The sequence below is a fragment of the Rhinopithecus roxellana genome, chromosome 5, assembly GCF_007565055.1.
Source record: "Rhinopithecus roxellana isolate Shanxi Qingling chromosome 5, ASM756505v1, whole genome shotgun sequence".
Classification (NCBI taxonomy): domain Eukaryota; kingdom Metazoa; phylum Chordata; class Mammalia; order Primates; family Cercopithecidae; genus Rhinopithecus; species Rhinopithecus roxellana.
Genome location: NC_044553.1, coordinates 94,254,284 through 94,281,861, shown reverse-complemented (window position 1 = coordinate 94,281,861; position 27,578 = coordinate 94,254,284). Strand labels below are relative to the sequence as shown.

The window sequence follows — 27,578 nt, the reverse complement described above, 5'->3', positions numbered from 1 at the left end:
CACTCAGTATACATCTTTGCCCATAGTATCTTGATATAATTTTTGTTATCCATGACCAAGCAGCCAGTATTTTTATAGCATTTCTTTGTAGTCACTGCACCTGGGTCATGGGCTGTTTGGCTTCTTTGTCTACTTGTCCCCAAATAACAATGTTGTTGATCTCGCACATATTCTAGGGATTTTCACCTGTCTCTGCCCTCTGCCCCTTGGTCTGGGCCTTAACTTTTCTGTGCTCTGTGATGATAGTCTCAGAATGCTGTCAGACTGTTCCATCCTTCTGTCTCATTGTTTTGGGGATGGGCTAACATTTTGAATGGTTTTGGTCAAGAAGTCCACATTTGTTAGAGCCAGGTGTACCTAAGGTCAACTGTGGGCACAAGCAACTAGGATTCTAGACCGAACTCCAGTTGCATCTGTAGGCGTGCCTTGCTCCAAGAGCAGAGAATAAGGGTATTTTGTGTTGTTAACAGTAATCCTGAGTGGCGAAGTTGCTCTGGGTAGAGCGCCTGTCTATCTGCATGTGTGTTTTCCATGGTTCTCACTGATGTCTCGAAGGTCTCAGACACCATGCAGGGAGGAATGATGTTTGCAGAGTCACTCCCTAATGGACCTGCCCGCTCCTTGCAACCTCTGCAGCTATAATAGTCCTGGGGGAAGATCCTCACATTTGCTGTGGAAAAACTCTTCATACTGTCCTTTAAAGGTTTTATTTAATTATCAAAATAGTTAATGATTATGTTCTCAAGTCTTTTGGGGTGCTCTGTGTATGAATGGTTTAAAAGTATCCCCTGGGATAAAATTTATTTTGAGAGCATTTTCTAGCTCCTCCATACACCTTTCCTTCCCTCGCTGTAGACCAGTCACACAGAGTCTTTGCTCTGGGACAGTGGAGCCTAGCTCCCTCTGCCCCTCCCAGGTAACCCTGCCTTCAAGTTGCTGCACCCAATGTGCTAACCCAGAGTGAAGGACTATGTGTAAAGCCACGTTAGTCCTCCTGCCTTCAGCTCCTATTGACAAGGTCGTATGTTTTAAAATTCCACAAGATCTGTTTACTATGGAATTGCATCCAGCAAAATTCCTCCTTGAGGGAAAGGATTTCACAATCTTGCCAAAAGGGCCTGCAGTGCAAATAGAATGTACTTCAAATAAGTGCAAGAGAGAAAACCAGTCTACTGAAGCAGAATCTGGCCAAGTAGGATATTTTTTGACCTGGCCTCTCCTGATAATTCTGTGTGTGTCTTGCTCTCTGGTCATCTCCCACGCTCTTTCTTTTCCTCCCCATTTTACTGTTTGTTCTTTACTTCCGTTTCCTCTATACAACACTTCCCAGACAAGTGTTGATGCCAGCATTTCCTTACTCCTATTTAGGATGTGCCTGGTGGATGCTTTCATCCCCTCCTCTCTTGCTGCTTGCAGCTGCTGAGCTCTGATCTCAGATGAGAGCTATGCTCTCTTCTTTCTTGGAACACATATCTTTATCCTTGTTCCCAGATGTTTGCCTGACTCCCCATCCTCTCTTAAAACTACCCACGTACAGTCCTTTCCACAACTCCCCTTTGAGAGAGAACTGAGTTTTAGTGTGGCTCCTGTGCGCTTTTAGGTAACAAAGGAGATGTACTGACTGTGTTATTCTGAACAGGGGACAAGTGGGCTCAGCACAACAAGTTTGCAGGGAGAGAGGGGACTGTGCAAATTAGTGAAAGGATCCCTGAGGCTAGAACTCAGTTTCCTTGCCCAGTTGTAAAAATCCAAGCTGAGGGAGGCTGGGGTGATGCTTTCCTCTCTCTTTTTCTTCCCTTCTTCTTGCCCTCCTCCCTTCCTTCCCTGCACTGAGAAAGAACAAGATACGTCCTGAACAGTGTCACCGTTTGAACTCAGGAGCAGAAATGCCTAGAAGCTATCAGGCCCCCAGACCTATGAACTCCCTGGCATCTACTTCCATCTTCCCCCACTTCCATCCCGTTAGGAAGGAGGGGATGTTCCTTCCCTTTGCTCTGGCCCCATTCCTTCCTTCTAGTCAGCACCCCAGCTGGATTGACTGCCCCCTTCTCTAGATCTGCAGCCCCACCCTCTCTACTCTTAGCTCATTCAAGTGTCAGCCTTTAGCACATAAACACACCCCTACATACAGCCTCTACACACATATACCACACATACACACCCTACACACACCCCTACACACACACTGTGCACACACACCCTCATGCACACACCCATTACACACACACACACATCTTATATACATGTCCCTCTCAAGACTCCTCATCCCCATCTAGCTACTGTCTTCTCTCTGACACTGCCAGAGTCTTGAAAACCATCCACACTCTCTTTCTACCCACTCTGCTGCACTGTCCTCCCCTCCCTAGAGCTCTTCTCGAGGGCACTTGCAACTTCCCTGTTGCCGGAGCCAGGGGACATTGCAGGGTCCTCATTTTTCTTAGTTTCTTGGGGGTGTTGGCACCCATGGCCACTTGCTGCGTGCTGAAATGCTGCCTTCCTGTGGCCCTGTGAGCCATGCAGGCCTCTCTGGCTGCATCTCCGTGGCCTCCTTTTAAAGGTTTTTCCTTTTCTTGTCCTGACCCCTTGAATACTGGTTCTCTCCAGCCCTGCTTTTTTTCTCTTGACGGCACCTTTCCTAATCTCACTGACACCCGCACCTTCAGTAACCTACCTGTTAAAACTAATGCCCTGCTTCAGCTTCCAAACACATCTTCCTAAGGCTTCAGACCCATTTGTCCAACTGCCTAATAGAAATCATTACTTGGTTCCATGCAATCATTTTGAACATTAAACTCACCTTCTCCTCCCCATTCTGGCTCACCCTACCTCCAGCCTTCTCTTCCTGGGTTCCCAGTTACATTATTGCCTAAGCCAGAAGCCCAGGTGTCATCTTTGACTCTTCCTCATATACTACAATCCATCAAGTCAGGACAGTTCCATTCAAGTCTCATAAATAGCTTTATAATCTGTCCACTAGCTCCACCCTATCCAAGCCACTATCATCTCTTATCCAGATTACTTAGATTACTTACTGTGCCACTATCTAATCATGACCCCCTCTCATTTTTAATCTCTTCTAATTCTTTTTCCATCCCTCAAGCACGGCGATTTTTTTTAAAAAATGTAAACTCACTCTCCTACATGAGATTTTCAAGGTATGTCCCAGTGCCTTCAAAGTAAAGACAGAACTTCTTATAAGGCCTTGCTACTCCCTGCCCTTGCTTACCCTGCCCTCTCCCACTGATGTTACCACTGCCCTTCTACCTGCATAAGTGCTGTGCTGCCCATTCCAGGCCCCGGCACACAGTATACCCTCTGCCTGGAATGTATTCTAGCCTCACAGAACACTTGCCTGTAATTCCAATTCTCCCTCTCTGCTGATGACACCCTGACTAACTGACTTTTCTGAGGTCCCTCAGTTAAATCCAACAAACATTTGAAAAGTTACTAAATGGATCATCTAATTCCAGCATCAAATTCTGGGGAGAGCCTCAAAGCCAAGAAGGTCATGTTTAAAAAAAAAAAAAAAAAAGCTAAGGGCATTTGATCTCCAAAACAGCATGAGTCCACAGGTCTTGCATACACATCCAAAACATGTGTACCTTGAAAGGAAATAAGACACATACAGAAGCACTGTTTCAGTTTTAAATATTGTTACTGTTTCTTCCACATCCCATGCTCATTTCTTCCTTCAAAATAAACTACGAAATTAAAAACATCAAATCCCACTGTGTTCCTCTCACCCACCTGTACGTGGAAGGGGAAAAAAAAGATTGAATTAGATAAACCAGAAAAATAAGAAAATGGAATGGAAACTACAAATGGAATTATTCATTCCAGCATGATGTAACAGAAAAAGGCGTAGAGCTGGGAGTCAAGAGACCTAGGTTCTATTTCTAATCACTACACAAACTTGCTTTGTAATCTTGGGTGAGTGGCTTACCCTCTCTGGACCTCAGTTGTATCATCTTCTGATGAGAGCATTGACTCTCTGAGGTGCTTCTAGTGGTCTGTGAAAAAGAGGTTCCAGTAGAGAACTCCCACAATTCTGATTTGAGAGGCAGTAGAGAACAGAAAAGTGCCAGGGATGAATCTTATACCCATTTAACTACTTTCAAGTAAAAATGAAAAGATTTCATCATTTCTATTGTATCTTAACCTGTGAGCAGAGCTTATAAATTCAACAAGAGTTAACATTTTATCTTTGGACAAATTAACTGAAAGGGTGAAAAATTACTACATGGATTTAAGTGATAAACCCGGTTTTAATATTCGTGTGTACTTTTCAGCTCTTGAAATTTGTTCCTGAAAAAAGTGACATTGACCTGTTGGAGGAACATAGACACGAACTGGATCGGATGGCCAAGGCTGATAGATTTCTTTTTGAGATGAGCCGGTGAGTTTGAAAATGCTTAGAATGTGAAGATGTCCCTTCCCTTTCTAAGCTTCATGAATTTTCAATTCATGTTGAATTGTTTGGGCTAATTAACCTGGCTTAACTTGAAAGCTTTTTCATTCTAAAAATCTTCTCAAGTCTGAGTGACGTGGAATTTCATTGTTCTGTTTATGTCAGTTCTTGCCTATGGATGAGCCAGGGTGAGGGTTTTTTCACAATTATCTCTATTTCTGGGCCCCTTTGGCCTTATCAAGTAATAACTGTTCTTGATTCCAGTCAGTATCATTCTCCTCACCAGTTTGATTTCTTGGGATATTGTCTCATACTTCCAAGTAGCTTAGGATGGCAAGGTGGTTGTAAAATAGAAAAAAAAAAGGAAAAAAATATATATATATGGACAGATTCTGACAATGTCAGTCTGAAGCCCATGTAACTGAACAATCAGGGTGTAGATGTCAAATCATGACACATGCAGACATCACTAATCGATCATGGCACTCTTCCCACGGAGCCTTGGCAAGCTCTCTGAACCCTTCTCCAGAAAGCCCTGAGGCAGCCACAGCTTCATAATTAGGTTTGGCATATGAGCTAAGTCGATCTGCTATCTCAGGCCTAGAAAATTGATTCCGCATTAGAGAAGGACCAGTGGTCCTGAAACTCTCAGTGAACCTCAAGGCACAGCTTTCTCCTTTAGGGGAGCAGAGAGGGTCCTCACTCTGAAGACAGAGGGAGGTTTGCAGATGGGAGTGAGGAGAGGACAATGTGGGAAGAGGATACTGGAGACCAGTTTTTACTTAGGAAAGTAAAATGGAAAGTTAAGAAATTTGGAATTTCAGAGAAGTGTAGGGAACTGTCCTTTATTTGCAGTAGGATGTTCTTTACGTTTTCATTCCCTTTTATCTTTTCTATGCTCAAAAGAGTTCCTGGGACTCTGAGGGAGGAGAGAGGGGCTTTAGTCAACAGCAGCAGCAGCAGGCTCCCACTTTCTTTTAGCAGTTGCCTTGATTGGAGCTAAGGACTCTGCTGCAGTTGGCCGAATAGCCCCTGTAGGTCAGACCAAAATGGGCTCTCCAGACAAAGCTGGCTTCATGTCCTGTGTTCCTGTCCATGAGAACAATTAATGTATGTGTGTGGGTGGGTGTTGGGGGAGGTGCTTCTAGGTACCTCCACCTCCATATGTCACTAAGTGAACCTAGATATCTTAAATGAATATCAATTAGTACATGTTTGCTCTTACAGAATTAATCACTATCAGCAAAGGTTGCAATCGCTGTACTTCAAAAAGAAGTTTGCAGAGCGTGTGGCAGAAGTGAAACCTAAAGTGGAAGGTAAAGTCAAGCTGCCTAGATTGGAAATTATGTTCATTATTACAACGCATTTGAAAGTGCAATCCAAGTGCGTATAGTAAACAAGATCCCCTTGGTGATTTTTTATTTTATTTTTGCTCAAAATCTTTTAAAATTCTGAGGGATGATTACTTAAGGTCAATGCTTGATGCACTGCCCTAATCTCGGGAGCTCACAGCATGCCTCCTGGTCTCCTCTACAGGGTTGGGCTTTTGACTACAAGGATGTGAGGAATTAATCTCACTGCTATTAGCATTAAACCTGTAATTAGCTTCCTTACAACATAGCCTGAGTAGATTTGTCAAAGGGAAGATTTGAGGCTGTTGTGTGGTTTGATTTTTAAAATTTTAAATGTTTGAAATGTGGGCAAGGCCACTGAAGAGCACAGCCACAGAATGCAGGCTGGAATCATGCATCAGCCTAAGCTCTGATCCCTGTTATGACACCTGTAAGCTATAACATGTAACACATTTGACCAGTTTTCTGTCAGTGGAATTGATCAATACTCCTGTTAACCTGACTCACACCAGACAAGTAAGTGTTTGTAAAGAAATACTGGAGATGGGATTGCTATTCTAGATATTCCTCAGTGCTTATGACTGATGAGTCAGCCAAGAAAGGCCTGAGAAAGGATAGGATTTTGCAGCTGTCTATGGGTGTTGGTAACAACTTGAGTTGGCTCTCCCTGTCCTTGTTGTTTGCTTCTGGTTTAAGCATTTTGAAAGTGCTCAGGGTAACCCAACAACTCAGTCTTACATCTTCAATATCTGTTATTAGGTGTGTGAATTTAGAATGGGTATCACTGAAACGTCTTGATTTCAAACAACGAAACACTTGGTAATCGTTGTGTTTTTATGTGTTTTGTTTTGAAGCAATTCGTTCTGGCTCAGAAGAGGTGTTTAGGAGCAGTGCCCTCAAGCAGTTGCTGGAGGTGGTTTTGGCATTTGGAAATTATATGAATAAAGGTCAAAGAGGGAATGCATATGGTTTCAAGATATCTAGTCTAAACAAAATTGCTGACACAAAATCCAGCATCGACAAGTAAGTATGGGATCTTCCAACACTTGGGGGAGCCAGGTATGTAGGTCCAGGCTCAGATTTGTGCCCCTCTGGTCCTCCTCAGCCTTCATGACATTGCAGTCTTCAGTCAGAACTTCTCTTTCTCACTGCTTTCTTCCCTTCTCTGACATTGACTCTTCTCTAACCTCTCTCATGACCGCAGGCATCTCCCATATTCCTGTTGGACCAATTATCCTTCATCCATTTTTGGTCCACAGGGACATCATCTGTTCTAAGTTTTGCTGTTGTTTTTGTTTTGTCCTGCCTTTTTAAAAAATTAGTTTTTGTAAACTTTTTATTATAGTGTAATATACTAAGAAGAGGTCAGTCATCACAAATGTTGGGCTTGATGATTTTTCACAAATTAAACACACCTGGGCAACCAGCGCCCCGCTCAAGGACAGAATGTTACCAGCACTCGACATCTCCCCATGACCCCTCTATAGAAAACTGTGTTCCACAGAAAAGAAAAAAATTGATAGTTGGTGCTAGAATATGAAGCTTTTGGGGTTTTTAGGTTATATTTTTCCTTATACAGTGGAGCTGGCAACTATATTAAAAACTTATGTATAAATGCATTTTGGCTATTAATACTCAGTTGCTCATTGCAGGTCTCATTAAAATGCTTCCTAGAAAGTGTTCAATGCTGCATTTTAGGTGAACAGATTCTCATTAAAGATGTGAAAACGTTCTTGTGTCATTAACAGGGTAGGGTCATTAGGCAGATTAACTCTAGTTTCCCTGAGAGCTTTGTTTCTCTGAGGTTCTCACTGACTTCAAAGGAACTTGCACAATTGTTTCTAAGGTAAGCTTCTCCATACCCAAATTCTTTTTAGAAATATGGGCTGTTCACCCTAATTATTTCTAACTAATAAGGGCTTTTACCCTATATTTTCTATAGGGTTCGTGAAGCATAGTACTCTGGCAACCCTAAATCCATCCTAGAAGAAATAAGCAATATGTTAATTTGTTGTTTTTGCATCATGTAGAGATAGATTAATGAAGAGCAGCTGTTGTTATAGCCCTGCCACCTATTTTTAATGTAAACACTTGATCCTTTTCAGAGCACTTTCACATTTGATTGTCCCACTAGCTTGTGAAGTACATAAGCCAAATACTGTTGTCACCTGTTGTCAGGTAAGAAACTGACTCAGGGTCAGGTGGCTCATTCAGCTTGCCTATGGTTACAACAAGCAAGGTATTCGGCCTTACAGGTATTTGACACCTGTGTTGTTGGTCCATTCACAGCTCTATTAGCAACAGAAAGATCTTATCTGGAGGTTGTAGTGGGGAATAGCAGATCTTATTTGTGTCTAAAGAGCCAGCTACCTTTTTAAGGAAGGGCATTCTCTTCAACTGTACACACACAAAAGCAATCAGCTACCCTCAGTACTTACCAATAACCTGGCACTTGCATGATTATCTGCTTATTTACTGAGGTTACTACAGAATTTATATAATGTACAAGCTTTTTCAAAAGAACAATCTACAACTATTTCTGATCTTTCTTTTTCCTCTTTTTTTTCTGCCTTTAGTATTTGGTCCCCAAATGCAGCACCCATGCCTTATACACCTGCATGCCTAGCAAAGTGCTTTGCCTGTAAGCAGTCACCCATGAACGTTGTTCCATTGAATCTAATCAGATAGTGTAGATCGTGGGACAGTCAGCAGGAAGGGTGCATTCACTCAGCATTGAAGGCTCAGTTACTAGTAATGACCAGGGAAGAATCAAATGTGTGGCTGTTGTTGTTCCTTCCTTAAGAATTTGCATTTACTCAAAGAGGTATTATTTGGATCGCAAACAAATATGGAAGATCAGACGTCATCTTAAAACTTTCTATAGCAAGAAAGGTGTGTATGGTTAAGGAAATTAATTGAAATGTCTCTCAATAGCAAAGCATTTCTTTTAAAAAATGAAAAAAATAGCCTCACTCTTTCTTGTGATGGTGGCTGGCATTTTGCTCGCTCCATGTGCCCCTTAGGTAAGAATCACATGGGCAGACAGGTAGGTTCTGTGAAGAGCAAAATTGGAATGGAGGCTGGGCACACTGGTTCACACCTGTAATCCCGGAACTTTGGGAGGCCAAGCCGGAGGATCATGAGGTCAGAAGATGGAGACCCTCCTAGCTAACACGGTGAAACCTCGTCTCTACTAAAAATACAAAAAGTTATCCGGGTGTTGTGGCACGCGCTTGTAGTCCCAGCTACTCAGGAGGCTGAAGCAGGAGAATCGCTTGAACCCAGAAGGCTGAGGTTGCAGTGAGCCAAGATCGCCACCACTGCACTCCAGCCTTGGCTACAAAGCGAGACTCCATCTCAGAAAAAAAAAAAAAATGAAATGGAAGGATGCACATGAACATATGAAAATAAGTGGCCAAAATCGTTGGCCACTGTTTTGCTTTGGTGGGCAATTGTTTTCTAATTATTGAGAGACTGAGAGTGAGAAAAATGAGGATTTATAGGATTGCACTGTCTCTATGAAAGGCAAGGGTAACTAGAAATGGTTTTCATTGTTATAGAAAAGAAAATTGTTTGAAAACTCTGATTCCTTTGGTTAAAGGTGAGTGGGAGTACTGGGGTTTAGCACTGTAAATTAGCAAACTGCCTAAATTATGGAAATGTTTTTTAAAGGAATGTATTTTTACCCTCCTAATTCTAACCTCAACAGACAAGTAGTTCTTGATCCTGGCTGCTTGATAAAATCAACAGGGAGTTTTAAAGAATGCCCATGCCTGCCTCCACCTCATTCCAATTAAATGAATCTCTGGGGTTAGCCTAGGCATCTGGAGTCCAGGTGATAGGAATGTGTAGCAGTCAGTGACAATGGGATCAGAGGAACCCAGCGTTGCCTAATAGATACTGTTTCCTACGTGCTCATCTTTTCAATCCAGGTCAGTCAGAGTTCAGCCCTGTCACCACCAGAGAGGGAGCTGGCACAACCAACTGTTTTAACTACTAAGAGTTATGCAGTTAGGAGTTGAAGTGTTGCTAAATTAGGAAGTGGATTCAGGGTTGCGAGGATATCACATGGTGACAATTATGGCCCGCTTCCAGGTTCAGCCCCGAGAAAGGGGGCTTTCTAACTTTCTGACCACCCTTTGGGTGAAACCTTATTAAAAAGTATCAATAGGTCAGACACGGTGGCTCACACCTGTAATCCCAGCACTTTGGGAGGCAGAGGCGGGTGTATCACCTGAGGTCAGGAGTTGGAGACCAGCCTGACCAACATGGTGAAACCCTGTCTCTACTGAAAATAACGAAAATTAGCCAGATGTGGTGGCTGGCACCTGTAATCCCAGCTACTCGGGAGGCTGAGGCAGGAGAATCACTTGAACCCAGGAGGCGGAGGTTGCAGTGAGCCCAGATTGCACCACTGCACTCCAGCCTGGGCAACAGAGACTCCGTCTCAAAAAAACAAAAAAGTATCAATAATTGTCATCAGTGAGTTGCTGCTCTGTACTTTAGACTCAAGAATAGCTGCCCTTTTCAGTGGAATAAACATCCCTCACTCTCCACCCCATCCCACTCCACTCCACCGCCTACTAGTTATGAACCTGCAGGGCACACCCCATTTTAGGGTGGATCTAGTGGGAAGGTAAACTTGAGCTTATCTCCACTGGCAGTGGTTCAGATTCACTTAGATCACCCATCCCATTACCCAGATTTTGAAAGATGCTCATTATGGGCCCAAAATGTAATTCTTATCCTCTTTTTAGAAACTGTGCTGCTTTTTGACATATATCTATGTAATCCCCATGGAGGCTCTCCCATTATTCTCATCTCTTGAGAATCCTGCCTTACATGAACCTCCAAATTTTAACGTTAATGCAGGTAATATAGCATTATTGTGGGTTCTACCATTTGAGCATATAAATCATATGCAGATATTAACTCTTCATATATTTATGTACTTTAAACGAAAATAATTTAAATGTTTAATACTCTTCTTCAATTGTAGAAACATTACCCTTTTGCACTATCTCATCACTATTGTGGAAAATAAGTACCCCAGTGTTCTGAATCTAAATGAAGAATTGCGGGATATTCCTCAAGCTGCGAAAGTAAAGTAAGTACTTACAGTGAGTGTTAGCTTCTTAAATCACTTGGACTGTGTGTTAGCCATTGAGGTAGTTAGCACTGCATGAAGTCAGTCTTTCTATTTGTTTTCCCCTGAACATTGTATGAAATAAAGTTTGAATCTCATCCAAATCACTCAAATGTGTTACAAATTTTTGAATATATGTTTGTTCTAGCTTCTTTGGAATACTGCATGAAATTTTTAACTTTCATACTTTTAAAGGGCAGGTGTTTTAAACACAGGTAAGAGCACCCTTAGTTAAATAAAGATGCATGACTAAGCAAATAGAAGACCTAAGTGTCAGGGCGTTGCTAATAATTTTCACATGTGCACACATATGCCTAGAAACCAAGGCGGCTCTTTAATGGGAAGCAGTCTTTATGCAAATGAAGAAACTAAAAATAAAATGGAAAGTTGCCAAATTTTTACCACAAACTTCACACCATGTTTCAGAGACTGAGAAGCAGGCAATTTTCCTTGCTGTTTTTCCCTCCCTCTTTTGGCTCTTTTTTTAAAACATAAACTGCATCTTTTTGCAGTGAATTTGAAAAGTATAATGAGCAGGCTCATTTTTTCCCTCTGTTCATGGAATCTGGTAGAAATATACTATATAAGGCATGAAATTAAATGAAGTACTGGTGAGTTTTTTTATATGTTGTAAATTATCTGGGAGAATTCAGTTTCAAGCTCTGATGTTTAAAAGCCATGAAATACAAAGTGTTATGTATGGGAGAAGCCCGAGAACCTTTCTCTATTAAAAAAAAAAAAAAAAAGATGAAAATGAAAACTAGTTAATATAAGAAAAATCATTGTTGATTACTACTTAAGCCATTACCTTGTAATATTCATATTATTGGGGCCTTAGTGAAAAGCAGAACACTGATTATATAGAGTACAATGTGAACATGATTGCAGATGAACTTATTTTTGTTTTGTTTTCAAAGGGAGCCAAGTATGGCAAGAGATTTATTTCTACATGGAGTAATTTGCTGAAGTGAGATTTTTTTGAGTTTGAAACATAAAATATTCTTGTACAGATGGAAGATATTTCTATTCTGCTATTTTTGACCTATAAAATATACCTGCTGGCTACAGAAAACAAGAAACATAATTTTATTTTATTTTATATATATATATATATATTTTTTTTTTTTTTTTTTTTTTTTTTTTTTTTGAGATGGAGTCTCGCTCTGTCTCCCGGGCTGGAGTGCAGTGGCCGGATCTCAGCTCACTGCAAGCTCCGCCTCCCGGGTTTACGCCATTCTCCTGCCTCAGCCTCCCGAGTAGCTGGGACTACAGGCGCCCGCCACCTCGCCCGGCTAGTTTTTTGTATTTTTTAGTAGAGACGGGGTTTCACCGTGTTAGCCAGGATGGTCTCGATCTCCTGACCTCGTGATCCGCCTGTCTCGGCCTCCCAAAGTGCTGGGATTACAGGCTTGAGCCACCGCGCCCGGCCAAGAAACATAATTTTATACCTACATTTCATGAGTTTAAAATACTGTTGTCTTTCTTTGAGAGCCGAGCATGGAAGGGAATTTTAAACATTTAAATTAAACTAGTATGGACTTCCAAGCATGAAATATTTAAACCCATCTTATATTTAATATGTGTAAGTCACATGTTGATTGCTAAAACATTGCTATTTACAACAGCATGACTGAGCTGGACAAAGAAATAAGTACCTTGAGAAGTGGCTTGAAAGCAGTAGAGACAGTGAGTATTTGTTTTTTGTTCTAATTCCTAGTTTCTTCACTATCTCTAGTGCTGGTGGTTTCCAGCAGATGAGTTGCTGGTTGTCTTGGCATGTGGTATGCCCAGAATAAACATTTGTTGATTAAAAATAAGAACCACCACCACAAGAAGCAAAGGCAGGTTATGTTCAGCCTGGCAACTTGATTGCAGGCAGCAGGGGTCGTGGGTGAGTCACTGCAGGAGGAACTGAAAACTGGACCTAGCGTGCCACCAATTTATCTGTGAGGCAGGATTCATCAGGATGAGTGGATTGGGCTAAATGGTCTTCAGCGACCCTCTCAATTTCCAAGTGCTGCTAATATATGGTGTTCACTTTCGGTAGAGCAATAGAACTTCTCTGTTGTTTTTGTCTTGGTCCTTTGGGTAGTATTTACTAAGCAGACACTATAGTACATGCTCTAGCCGAGGGTCACGATGACTCAGAGTCCTTGTCCTCCAGGTGTTGCAATAATCTGAGCAGCCACTTCCCTCAGCCTGGCCGTGTCCAGATAGCAGAGTGATTACAGAGGTGCCTTAAGGAAGGCAGCAGGTTGAGGGTACTTTGGAGACATGTGGAACAATTGGCCCCTATTACAGGAAACTTCTCTTTTGGAAAAGAAGTTGTTTGAGCTGTGGCTTCGGAGGGTGGGGTAAACTTAGGTGCATAGAGGGAGGTTATCCCAGGCATACAAGACAACCTGGGCCCAGGCCTTTGAGGAAGGAAAACCGGTCAGGCTGGCAGACTGGAGCTGGTAGGATGAAACGTGCTTTTTGGCACAGTGCCCTGTGGGTACTGTGCAGATGTAGCTGCCAGCGAGAGAGGGGGCAGGGATGAGAACAGGCTGGCAGAGCAGCGTCCCTGTGACCGTGCTCGGAGCAGACTTAGCTCGGGCCTCCTTTGGGTGAAGGAGATGGATAGGCAGGCAGCTTGGACAGGTGCCTCTCATAAGTATCTCAGATCATTTATCAGTAACGCTGTGAGAATTCTCCCTTCTTTTTTTAATCACAAAACTGCCAAAGAAAGTAGTTGAACTAATTAAAGACATATCTCTAATAAAAATTAAAGTCACAATGTCTAATTTTTTGTTTTCAATAAATTAAGGAACCTGTGAGGTTTTTTTTCCTTTTTTTTTTTTTTTTTTTTAATGTAGGGAGTGGGGGGCAGTATTAAAAAAAAAAAATAAACTGATTGAACTTTTTCTCCCAGCCCCAGAGGGTCCGTGGTCATTATGATGACCCTGAAGCCTGGCTCTGACCCCTGCTTCTGAGCCAGGTCAGAGCAAGGCCTGGGGTGGGGGCTTCTGGGTAAATTTTGTGTTGCTGCTTTATTAAAGGATAGTTTTGCTGAAATCACTCTATATACACTGTCATATACACTGTATCACACTTTTTATAGGAAAGGGGATATAGAAGCCTCCCCTACCCCTGGAGGTGGGTGTGGTATTGTAAGAAAATAGCAGGGGGCAGAGCTTGGCCTGGCCAAATATATATGTCTTCTAATTGTGCTTTACACAAATTAATTATATTGTTTGAAGGTATCAAAGATGAATATTTATGAAATTATACATTAATGAAACACTTTCAAATGCCTTTCCCATCCCCACACTGAACACAGATACACTTACTTTCCAGGCTAAAGTACTAGAATTATGGCAATTTCTTCCAATCAGTGCCAGCTCCCTAATTGATGAGTTTTCACTTCTGTTATTTCATTTGAGTCTAGTGATGATGTGGATATTGCCCCCTTAAAAAAAATCAATAAACTGAGGCCCAGAGCAACATACCATGGTTAAGAACCAAATCAGTGGTAGAGCTGAGTCAGAACCCGTAAACTGTGATGACTACACTCCTGCTTGTGAAGATCTCTGCCAATGCAAGAAAATAAGGGAGCATCCAGTTTAAGTCAATTGGTGTACAACATAGTTATTGCCAAGACTCTAGAGTCAGGCAGGCCTGAGTTCAAATTGGCTCTGTCACTGGTCAGCACTACTTCAGGGCAAGTAATATATCCCTTCAAACCTTAATGTATGTGTCTGTATAATGGGACTAGTGATCCCTCACTTATAGGGATGTTGTGAACTTTAAATAAGAATGTGCATCTGGCAATGATTAACTTAACTAATAACATTAGATTTGGATCATCTGTGTTCATTGCTGTGTTAATGGGGAATATGGATAATTAACAAGAGACTAATTCCCCTACAAGCCTGTTTACAAAAACCAATATGGTATAGACAAGAGAAAAATGGTAGAAGATTATGGTGCCAAATGCTACAGCCAAAATTCTACTGACCCATATCCCACAGTTTAAGAAGTAAATAGACTTGGCTGAGAGGAAAAGAAGAAAAAAATCAAGGCACCAGAATTCTAAGCATGGAATATTGACAAGCAGAGTCTCTTGTTTTCACTCACAAGCCCTTAGAGTTCAGTTTGCCCCCACTATTTGTTTAACTTCTATTAATTTTATCCAAATGCAAATCTGCTTGCTTTCTAAAGTCTGAAAGAGTAATAGATCAAGTACTTAGATTGTTGGTAAATTGCTATTGGCAAATATGCATGTGCACATGGGCATGGCTCTGGCATGGTGGGAGGAAGGGCAGGGGCACTAGAGTATAACAAAATGTTTTAGAACAAATTTTGATGTGTTTACCATTCTCATTTATTAAATTTAAGGCATGTGAAATATGAGACAAGGTGTGTCTCATGTCTGTATTTGAAGCCTGCATTGACATTATTCATTTCCTGTGTTTAAGGAGCTGGAATATCAGAAGTCTCAGCCCCCACAGCCTGGAGATAAGTTTGTGTCTGTTGTCAGCCAGTTCATCACAGTAGCCAGCTTCAGCTTCTCTGATGTTGAAGATCTTCTAGCAGAAGCTAAAGACCTGGTAAGTTTCCCCCTTGTGCACTGACTGTTGTTTGAGTGGACTGGGCTTCATTGTGATACTTTCAGTTATTATTCTGTACGGGAAATAGCAGGAGTGAGATCTAAACTTCGTGGTGCAGGAAATAAAGTAGTAGATAATTACTTTCCAGATTCCATTGTTTTGTATGACATAGGTGTGTTTTCATTTCCAAGACTGTGATTAATCTGAACACACCGTTTTTGTCTGACTGGCCTATGTTGAAAGACCTTGAAGGCTTTGAATGGTATGAGACCAGCAAATACTTTGACAGTTTTCTCTTGGTTGAAATTGGCTTGAAGTACTTATCTCTGGGAGCCAGAAAAGAGTAGATGATGAAAACCAGGGGTAGAATCAAATGTGCAATTCGATGTTACTAAAGCCATGTGCCTAATTACGTAATATGCTCATCTGAGATACAGCCTTGGAGGACAGGATGCTACCTGTATAAATCTCCAGCAGAACTTGTTTAAAAAGATGCATTTTAATTCACAGTCTCATTGCAAGAGTTATTTTTTTTTTAGTAAGACATTTATTTTTATGATTTCTGCTATTTCACATTTTGTGTTCCCTTAGAAGAGAAATTTTTGTTGATTAATAACCATGACCTTTAGCTCCTCAGCTTCACCTCACTCCTCTCTATCCCAGGTTGTTTCCTCTTCCAAAATGCATTCACATTCATATACAAGACATGTACAGAGTCTCTCATTTTCTCTCCTCTTCTCATTCTTTATAAAGTATATTAACACCCTTCCCCGCCCTCCCCCCTCCATTGGTTCTTTTACTCTACCCATCTCTCAGTTGCCACAACACTCTTTTACTTGAGTCTTGTGTTTCGAAACTTCGGTAAATGGATGTTATTTTTCTCTGGTCACCTGTCTGGTTGTAGATATGGATGATTGTTTACGTAAATGTACACACATACCAATTAAAGTACAGGAGTAGGCTGTTCACATGCGTTAGCTAATCTCAACATTAAACCTCCTCTCTAACCTTATTAAATAAATGATAATATATGTTCAAATGGCTGCTATCAGAGGTCTAACCTCTGATATCCCACAGTGGAAATCAGTCAACTGATGTCAGCAACCACCATTCAGACCTCCACTGTGAAAGCCCCCATCTGTGTTTTATGTATGCCTCACCACTTTAGAGTTTGTGCTTCATAAAGTAAGAGATTCCCCCTGTCCTGATATCCCACCTGAGCAATATAGCACCTACTTCATCAAGGGGCTCAAACATTTTTGTGTGTGAACTGGCTGTTGTCAGCTTGTTCATCACAGTAGCCAGCGTCAAGCTTCTCTGATGTTGAAGATCGTCTAGCAGAACATAAAGACCTGGTAAATTTCCCCCCGCACACTGACTGTGGCGTGTGTGTGTGTGTAGGGGGTGGAGCTTTAATCTGAGCCTGGTTTTCTTTAGATTTCTAAGATTTCAATATACATGACATCATGATCACTAGAATTCCTTGATAAAAAGATCACTCGGGATGGCTTGAAGTACGTGAACCTGGATGTTTTAGAAATCCAGTTGTAGACTGTCTATTGCTATTTTGTTCATACCAGAACTTTTCTAAATTACCATATAAAACCATGGAGCAAGCTAGAGCATTATATATGGTGTCTGAAGAATGTTATGTTTTTTGCCCGAAGAACTCTTTTCTAATAGAATATTTCCAAATAAGTAAAACATTGAAAACTCCTCAGTGAAGACAGAAATGGTAAAAAGGACACTTTTATTACAAATTTAAAGATATAGTAACTGTAAAATATATATAAATATAAGCCAAAACTTGTTTTATTTAAAAATAAATGTTGAAAATATTTTAGGTAGATAGTGTCACTGAAATATCAGAAGAACCTAACAATATAACAAAGACAAAGTAATAAAAATAAAACCAATTATAAACTGTTTGGGGGCACTGCATAAACACAGCGTGGTCTAAATATGAAGAAAACTTAAAATCTGGAAAATGTTAAGTAGCTGATTGGGCATAGGGAAAAACGTATTTGACTTTGAAGCTAGGAACAGTATCCTTAGTAGCTTAGGAGTAATAGCATTAGATCCTTACAGAAGGAAGTATAATTTTAGCAAACAATTTGACATTGAATATTATATGGGTAGTTGTAATGCTAAGACTATTGAAAACATACTGTCTTGAGTTATGAAGATAACCCCTGGAAGAACTAAAATGAGACTGGATATACTATTGTTACTGTATACATATATTTTTATCTAACTTCATAAATTTCTTCCTTGGTATGTTGCATTTTGGCCATTTAAAAAGATTGACACTAGGGCATGTTGCATGTACCCATAGTCCCAGATACTCAGGAGGCTGTGACAGGAGGATCACTTGTGCCTAGGAGTTTGAGTCCAGCCTGGGCAATGTAACATTGCAATACCCCATATCTTTTTTAAAAAAAACTTTTTTAAAAAAGATTGGCATTGAAAGGGGTTCTAAAACAAAGAATTTGGAATAAAATTGTATTCTCAGTCATACACTGGGTTGCATTAAAGATTCCATACTCAGTTACTCTTTTCTCATTGAGACCCTGAAAATATCCCAACAATAGCAGCATTATTTATGATTGGGAAAAGCAGCTAAGAGGCACTGGCTCCCATTTGCTTTCTATGTTGACCATATGGCACCAGTAAATGATATTAAACTACTTCAAAGAAAAGTTAAAAGTACAAGTTTCCCTCCCCCTGCTGAGTTTGCTGTTAGTTTTATGTCTGGGGTGCTGTGCTCTACAATATTTTGTTTTTACTACTGTTTAGTTAATAAAAAGTCATAGGAGGTCATCATACATGTTAAACTCAAATGAGGTAGACAGGAATAAATGGTTTCAAAAGCTAAGGAGTATTAAAATTTTTACTTTAGAAATGATTGATAGACATGTTCAGCAGCTGAAGATAAATATAGGCTCGCTAGAATCCCTCAGTTATGTTTGACTCAGCCGGGTGCAGTGGCACTTGCCTTTGGTCCCAGCTACTCGTGAGGCTTAAGGGGAAAGATTGCCCAGGAGTTTGAGGCTGTAATTTGCTGTGATCATACCTTTGAATAGCCACTAAACTCCAGCCTGAGTAACATGTAAGACTCCGTAAATTTGGGAGAAAAAAAAAAAACCAATAACATATGCATTCCAGCCTGGGCAACCTGTAAGACCCCATCTCTTAAAAACCAAAACAAAATAAGAAAAACTGCCGGGTATGGTGGCTCACGCCTGTAATCCCAGCACTTTGGGAGGCCAAGGTGGGTGGATCACCTGAGGTTAGGAGTTTGAGACCAGCCTGGCCAACATGGTAAAACCCCTACTCTAGTAAAACTACAAAAATTAGCCAAGTGTGGTGGTATGTGCCGGTAATCCCAGCTACTTGGGAGGTTGAGGCTGGAGAATCACTTGAACCCGAGAGGCAGAGGTTGCAGTGAGCTGGAATCATGCCACTGCACTCCAGCCTGGGTGATGGCGAAACTCTATCTCCAAAAAAAATAAATAAATAAAAATAAATGAGCAAACAAAACTTATGCTTGACTCAATCTGGGCTTTAGTCTTTCTAAAGTTATTTATATTTGATTATGGAATTCTCATGAAACATTGACTTCTTAAAACCAGTCTTTTTTCTAGTTCACTAAAGCAGTGAAGCACTTTGGGGAAGAGGCTGGCAAAATACAACCAGATGAGTTCTTTGGCATTTTTGATCAGTTTCTTCAAGCTGTTTCAGAAGCCAAACAAGAAAACGAAAATATGAGAAAGAAAAAGGAGGAAGAAGAACGTCGAGCTCGCATGGAAGCTCAGGTGAGAGGATGATTAATTGACCAATTCCACCTCCTAGAAGTCCTATGGCTGCAGCCCAGTCAAAAGTATTTAGAGAGCACTCTGACCTGCTGGCAGGAAGGCAGGCTTCATTCAGTGTACTCTCTAGAATGCTGTGGGACTTTAAATTGGTGTTGTTTCTCTTGGGCTATTTAACAGTGTATTTCAAAGCCTTAAAAAAAAGTATCCACATCCTTTGCTCTGGAATTCCATTTCTTAGCATTTATTTTAAAGAAATAATCATAAATTTACACAAAAAAGGGCAGCATTCTTTATAATAGCCCCAAGCTAAAGACAACCTAGATGTTTACCAATAGGGCTTGAGTTCTAAATGTTGTAACAGCTATATAATGGTATATTTATGCAGTCCTTAAAAGATATGTATTTAAAGAATAATGATACAGAAAAGTTTACAAAGTGACTTCTACATGAAATCTTTTTTTGTTTTGTTTCTTAAGATGTGTTAATACATATAGAAAATAATAGTGGTGAGATAAACCTCTAAAAAGTTCACAGTAGTAGAATTAAAGATGCTTCCCCCACCTTCCTTTTATCTGAATTATCCAAATTGTCTACAATGTGCATGTATTAGTTGGCTTTTAATAACAGTAACTGTTGTGTATCAGGTTTCAGGGTTCCACAGTAGATGCAAGCTAAGCCTTTGATACAAGGAAAATGGCCTGATGACCATTTGCTTTAGTTATTTGGGGTCTATGTAATAGTGATACCTTTTTTTTTTTTATTAGCAAAAACACAAATTGCCTCAGTTGCTCTTATTTTGACTAGAATATCATGCAGTTTACCTAGAATCTAGGTGGTGAGGGTCTAACCACAAGGCAGTGGCTATTTTTTGTTGTTGTCCATTGCTTCCACAATGGAGACTCCATGTTCCAATTACCCTTTCTTGTGATATCCAAAGGGGTTATAGGATGAGCACAGCTTGGTGTCTGGAGCATTACCATGTTTCACAGAATTCATCTCTACTGAAAACAAAATGCAACCTTTTGACATGTTTCTAAGAGGTTATTTCTTTCTATTTGCAGCTCAAAGAACAACGTGAAAGGGAACGTAAAATGAGAAAAGCTAAAGAGAATAGTGAAGAAAGCGGAGAGTTTGATGACCTTGTTTCAGCTTTACGCTCAGGAGAAGTGTTTGACAAAGACCTTTCTAAATTGAAACGGAATCGCAAACGCATTACCAACCAGATGACTGACAGCAGCAGAGAGAGACCAATCACAAAACTTAATTTCTAATCTTCCATGAATATAGCGGCCCTCTAAAGTGACTAGAACGTTTCATTACACTGCCTTGTAATCCAAACAGTGGCAATTTTTTCCTTCATCTGTGAGTGAATGTGTGAATGTGTGTGTATGTAAATGTATGTGTGTATATATTAAAAAATGTATATAGATGTCTGAGTGTTGTCTGGAGACCTCTATGTATGGTTAAAAAGATTTATGTTAATGTATGTGCTCCGAAACCCTTCGTGTATGCATTCACCTTGAGTGTGGCTCATTTTCTTTCCCCGAACACCATGACTGTTCAGAAGCACAATACTATCTCCTGAAAGAGATGACAGAGACATTCCCTAGATTCAAAGACAAAACAGGAGAAAAACAAAAAACAAAAAAACCTTGCAAAATATTGTATTGTTTCCAAGCTTGATATCCTTTGAAATTATTTTCACTGATGGAACTGGAGTTGGAAAAATACAGATATAAAATGGTTTTCGATAGCTGACACTGTGATGTAGTTGCATCAGTGATAGGACCAGCTTCGGATTTCTGACATCGGTGTGAGGATACAGTCTGTAAATGTTTATTGAGAACATCTTGCACACAATTTGAATTATGTAGAATGTCAGTCAGAATTTTTTGTATATTTAAAAGTTGGACATCAATTTTCTCTCCTAATTTCATCAAGTTATCTCTGCCAAGTGCTCTTGATAATTTCTTCAGATTTTTGGAAAAAACACTATCTAAATGCAATCCATGCTTTTTTTAAAGAACAACATTGCCAGAGTATGCTTGTTCTAACACTATAGATACATAAACCTTAAAAATAAAATATCTCACCCAAAACTTAAAGGAAGAATTCTCTGAAGGGATAAAGATTACTAAAAAAAAAAAAAATTTAATGGGGTGTCTCTTTGTTATAGTTTCTATTTTCTGTTTTGTAGGACAAGCTGCATTTTCTGTAAATATAGGTCTGGACTAAAGGACACATAAAGAATGCACAAAATGTCAACATCAGCAGAGATGCCCAGATCTATTTATCTCTAAGTATATTTGAAGTGATTGCTGTTTATATGTTGTCATTTTAAAATTGTGTGTCAGTAAAGCTACCTGTAAAATTTCAGTCCAAAAAAATAAAGCTCTCAGGGAGACATGAATAAAAACAATGAACATTAGAAAATAAAATATAGATGCTTACCATTAACCTACCAACTCTTAATATCCTTAAATTATGTGATATATAAAGAGGACTGTTACTTTTTTTTTTTTTTTTTTTCCTTGCTTTGCTTTATTTATTTGTAGTCGGGGATGGGGGCTAACGTTTTCTCTTTTCTTTCTATCAATCCTGTTGTGGTTGGGTTTCCTGTGGAGAGAGTAGTTTGTCCTGTTGCACTAGAACATTATTTACTCACTAAATTGAGTTTTTCATCAATTAACAAATATTTATTAAGTTCCTACTATGTACCAGGCATAGTAAGGCTACAATGGTAAGCAAGACAGAGTCCCTGCCCCCAAAGGCTTAAATTCTAATGGGGATATTAAGGGATGAATAGAATACCAATGTGTGCACTGTACAGGAATCATACTATTTAAAAATAATTTGTATAAACTGTAACACTTAGCACAGACGGCAAGGTATCTGCGCTATGTGAAAGCTGTGAAATAGTGCTCTAAGAGTTGTCAAGAGCTGTGGTTTTACATCTTTTCCTCATTGCAAATTTAGTGACTTTCTACACATCAAGTGGAAATAAATGACTAGCAAATGAAAACAGTCATAAATACAAAGCAGAGGTTGCACTCCCCCAGTCCCGAGTTAACCGAGGTCTGCAATAACACCGTGTTGAAGGTGCAGATAGAGACTTGACTCAGAAAGGCTTGGAGATGAGGAAGATTGGGATATAATGATGGTTTTGTCTGTTCCTTAACTAAAGTGCCTCTATGTATATTCTTTTCTATTTGTAGCAGGAGAAATTTGGTCTGGCTCAATTTTGGAACTGTATTTTGAAAATGGCTTTGTCTTACAGTTTAAGGAATAGACAGGTGGAGGGAAAGTCACATAAAGGAGCAAGTTTGTGTAGCATGTCCCTCTTGCCCCTTTTAATCATCCTCCTTTGATATGGCCATCCTGGTAGGCCTCCTTTGCCATTTCCATTTTTGGTTTCTTTCCCCAAAAACTGTGTGCAGGTAATTCCATGTGCCATTGTTGAAAAGAAAAACAAAACAAACAAAAAAAAAACTACTTTCTACTTTTTAGATTGGTGCTGGTGTAAGTAGCCACTTTTCTCTCTTGGGTGTGTATTTTGAACTTTGTTTGTTTTTTTAAATTAATGCCAAAAAGAAAATGCATAATTTGTGAACTTAATTATATGTCTTGTATCTTATTAGCTTAGTAGTTGGAACCACTTAGTCTTTAGGTGCAAGACTGTCGTTAGATAGTACTGAATAAAAAATGTATGTGTTATGAGACTGTACATTTTTTAAAAAATAGCAATATGCAATAAAGAGATGAATTCATTGGGTGTACATATGTCTTTCTATGAATTATTAAAACAGCGTCATCAAACTTCTTCGCAGTTTCCACTACTGAATTTCAATTTTGCAAACTGTTCACTGAATCAGAAATATATACGTGTTTTTAAACTTGTACTTACTGGACCTAGAAGAATATAATTTTCTATTACGGCAGCATTCAGTATGTTCACATTATCATATGCCACCTCTTTCTACACTTGGTTTATGTATGAGTTATACAATTTCTTGTTATATATGATAGGGCTACTGGTGAAATTACTCAACTGGAGTAGAGAAAATAATCTCTGGTCTCTAGAATCAAAGGCTTTTCTGTTTTGAGACTTTTTTTCTTATTAAAAATTAATTTGATATGGATCAGTTTGGGAAATGGCACCCATACAGATCAAGAAATTTGTTTTATCAGTATCCTCTGAAAGTCGAAGCTTTCCCTTTGTCCTACATCACATTTGCTGCCTCGCCACCCTTAACTCAATTTAAGGTCAAGTTGGAAACAAACTGCCCCAGTGGTTGATAGAATACCCAAGCAGGCCAAACACTAATTCTTCTTATCCTTGGAATGAACTCATGATGTTCTTGTAATAGCTGACCATCTTGTATTTTATCAACTCACTGCATAACTTCATAGTAACAACGTTCTGTGGAGCTGACACTCTGATAGGAGAAACCCTTCTGCATGTTAGACGAATGTTCTATTCCAACCCACAAACTCAGCCCCGGCCTATTTGTATATTTGGGTGTGGAATTATGTACAGAACCACCTAGATTCTCAGTTGACCTTGGTGTATTAATAGAAAGGGGGGAAATGTGAAATTTTCAGATCATATGCTTCAGTGTCTTCAGTTTCCCCAAAACAATTATCACTGAAGGAAATGTGCTTCTGACAGAGGGGTCAAGTTATGTGATCCATCCAGAACTTTGCCCCTTTTCTATAATGTGGAGTTTTTGTTAGGCAAGGGATAACCTTTATTAAAATGCTGTAGTTTAGACACAATTACAGTCATGTGTCATTTAACAAGGACACATTCTGAGAAATTGTGCCAATAGGTGATTTCATTGCCATGCATACATCATAGAGTATACTTACACAAATCTAGACAGCATAGCTTACTACACACCTAGGCTATATGGTGGAGCCTATTGCTCCTAGGCTACAAACCTACACGGCATGTTACTGCACTGAATAGTGTAGGCAATTGTAACAATGGTATTTGTGTATCTAAACATACATATAGAAAAATATATATACAGTAAAAATACCATATAAAACATTGAAGATGGTACATCTGTATGGGGCACTTACCATGAATGGAGCTTGCAGAACTGGAAGTTGCTCCAGATTAGTCAGTGAGTGGTGAGTGAATGTGAAGGCCTAGGACATACACTACTGTAGGCTTTATCAACTTGTACATCTATGCTACACTAAATTTATTTTTTAAATTCTTTAATAAAACTTAGCTTACTATAACTTTTACTTTATTATTTAGCGTTTTGATATGTAATAACTTTAAAACAGCTGTACAAAAGTATTAGCATTTTCTTCACATCCTTAGTCTATTAGCTTTTTTTGGTTTTTAACTTTTGTTTAACTTTTTAAACTTTTTTTGTTAAAAACTAAGACACATTAGCCTATGCCTACATGGGGTCAGGATCATCAATGTGACTCTCTTCATCTACGCATCTTGTCCCACTGGAAGGCTTCAGGAGCAGTAGTCCGTATGGAGCTGTCATCCGTTATAACAATGCCTTCTGGAGTACCCCCTGAAGGACCTGCCTGAGGTTGTTTTACAGTTAACTTTAAAAAAAAATAAATGAGTATACTTCGAAATAACACATTTGTAGTAAATAAACTAGTAACACATATCATTGTCAAGTATTATGTACTGTTCATGTGGATGTGCTATAGTTTTATAAAACAGGCAGCTTAGCTTGCTTTATGCCAGCATCACCTCAAATACATGAGTAATGCATTGCACTACAGTGTCACTAGGTGATAGGGAATTTTTCAGCTCCATTATAATTTTATGAGACCACCGCCATATATGCGGTTCACGGTTGATAAAACGTCATTATGTGATGCATTACTGTGTTCAAAAGGCTGAGTTCTGGAAGGTAAAACTTTCTGTGAGTGTTTTTGTTTTTTAATAACATCAGCTGTTTCCTATCAAGTGGAAAACCTAAATTAGCAACTTCCAAGGTTTAACAGCTACTTGATACCATTTAATTCCATAAACAATATCTTTGAGAACCACTGAACTATATGGAGAGAATTAAAATCAGGGGTCTAGGGCTTCTCACAAGGGGTGTTTATAAACCATCACTCTGTCGAGTTATGTGCTTATTTTTTGTGTGGTCTATATACTGTTTTAAGTCTCTATCCCTGTTGCCCCTATTGATAATAACTGAAGTCTAAAAACCTCTTGAGTCTATAATTAAGAGATGACTTAAAATCTGACTTCTTTTTTATTTTTTTTATTTTTAAAATGTTTTTAGAGACAATATAGCCTCACTATATTGCCCAGGCTGTTCTCAGACTCCTGGCTTCAAGCAATCCTCCCACCTTGGCCTCCCAAAGTGCTGGAATTACAAACGTGAGCCATCGTGTCCCGCCTATGAATTATTTATGTTTGAGAAAGTTTGGGGCCCATGGAGGAACAAGTTTCTTGTTTATAAGGATTTTGTGTTTTTCATAGCAAATACCAATCAGAATTATTTTTTATCTGAATCCTGTGGAAAATCTCAGACCTGCCCTTTGGTCTCTTCCCTAACATGCTTTTATCTACTGCAATCAACTGCGTGTTTCCATGGTATCAAACAAACAAATGAGCACAGGACTGCGCCCCAGGGTTTTCAGACAAAGAAGATCCGTATTTGTATCAAATCTTAAAATGTTTTCATTTTTCATGGGAAAAAGAAATATATATCATTTTTTTCTATTTTGTTTGAATAAAGCATTTTTCTGATTCTCTTGCTTCTTTTGCTGGGAGAAGGAAGAAAGGAAATGGTTTAATGGTACTGATTTCAGTAACATTATCTCATCTCATTCACACCCATTATGGTCATGTGAGGACATTCCTGTGGCAAAGGAATCTGCAATCCTTCATATAATTATGAACATTTCTTGTTAATATTCCCCCCGTCACTTCCAGTGTAGAGAACCTTTCCTAAGTCTAATTAAGTTGAGGGCTATGCTGACCTTTCCAGGATGGGAGGAGGTGTCTGAAGAGATGACTGTGATGCTGAGCAATGACATGGGAAGACAAAAACAGGGGAGGAAAGGAGTGACTACCAGCAGCTTGGGAAAATTAGTTTGCGGAATACAAAGTTAATACATAAAAGTCTATTGTTTTCCTATTTACCAGCAAAGAAAAAGCAGAATTGAAAATTAAACATACAGTACCATTCATATGAGCACACCCCCAAAATGAAATACTTAGGTATAAATCTAACAAAATATATACAAGATCTGTGTGAGGAAAACAACAAACCTCTGATGGGAGAAATCAAGGAAGAGCCAAGTAAATGGTGAGATAGTTCATATTCATGGATAGGAAGATTCGATAGTGTCAAGATCTTTTCAACTTAATCAACAGATTCAATGCAATTCCAATAAAATCCCAGCAAGTTACTTTGTTTTTATTGACAAACTGATTCTAAAATTTGTATAAATAGGCAAAAGATACAGAAAAGCCAACACAATATCGAAGGAAAAGAACAAAGTTGGGGAACAGATTCTACCCTACTTCAAGACATAGTATAAAGCTACAGTAAATAAGACAGTGTGGTAATTGTGAAAAAATAGACTAATAATATAACCCACAAATAAAACCACATGAATATAGTTAATTGCTTTTTTTACAAAGGAGCAACGATAAGACAATGGAGCAAATATAATAGTCTTTTCAAAAAATAATGCTGGAAAAACTGAATATCCATATGCAAACACAATAAAGCTAGACAAAGGCCTCACATTCTTTATAAAAAATTAACTCAAAATGGATCACAGACTTAAACAAAATTATAAAACTCCTGGAGATGGGAGCAAATTGAAAATTTAGATGACATTAGTAATGTCATCTATGTTTGACAACGACTTTTTAGATGCAATGCCAAATGCACAATCCATGAAAGAATTGATAAGCTGGACTTCATTAAACTTTTGTGACCTGCAAAAGACACAGTCAAGAAAATGATAAAACAAGCCACAGACTGTGAAAAAAAAATTTGCTAAAGACATACCAGGTAAAGGACTGTCATCCAAAATATACAAAAGACTCTTGAAACTCAATGAGAACACAATTCAATTATTAAAAATGGGCCAAAGATCTGAACAGCCTCCTCACCAAAGAAGATATATAGATGGCAAATAAGCATATGAAAAAAATGCTCCACATTATATGTCATCAAGGAAAGGCAAATTAAAACAACAACAAGATATCACTACACACTCATTTGAGTGGCCAGAACCCAGTACCTGACAACACCA

The 27,578-nt window shown here is 39.3% G+C and overlaps 1 protein-coding gene across 3 annotated transcripts in view; it reads left to right on the top strand.

The window, feature by feature from the left end:
- The window catches only part of DAAM1 (dishevelled associated activator of morphogenesis 1), a 182,864-nt gene extending 159,776 nt beyond the window's left edge, over positions 1–23,088 (top strand). For all 3 annotated transcript variants that reach the window (XM_010376028.2, XM_030930783.1, XM_030930784.1), the window contains exons 18-25: positions 4,290–4,396; positions 5,636–5,724; positions 6,615–6,783; positions 10,760–10,867; positions 12,532–12,592; positions 15,364–15,495; positions 19,140–19,310; positions 20,372–23,088. In XM_010376028.2, coding sequence (XP_010374330.1) covers positions 4,290–4,396; positions 5,636–5,724; positions 6,615–6,783; positions 10,760–10,867; positions 12,532–12,592; positions 15,364–15,495; positions 19,140–19,310; positions 20,372–20,581 — 1,047 coding nt within the window. In that variant the 3' untranslated portion in view covers positions 20,582–23,088. The remainder of the gene's footprint in view (positions 1–4,289; positions 4,397–5,635; positions 5,725–6,614; positions 6,784–10,759; positions 10,868–12,531; positions 12,593–15,363; positions 15,496–19,139; positions 19,311–20,371) is intronic.
- The last annotated feature ends 4,490 nt before the right edge of the window (positions 23,089–27,578 follow it).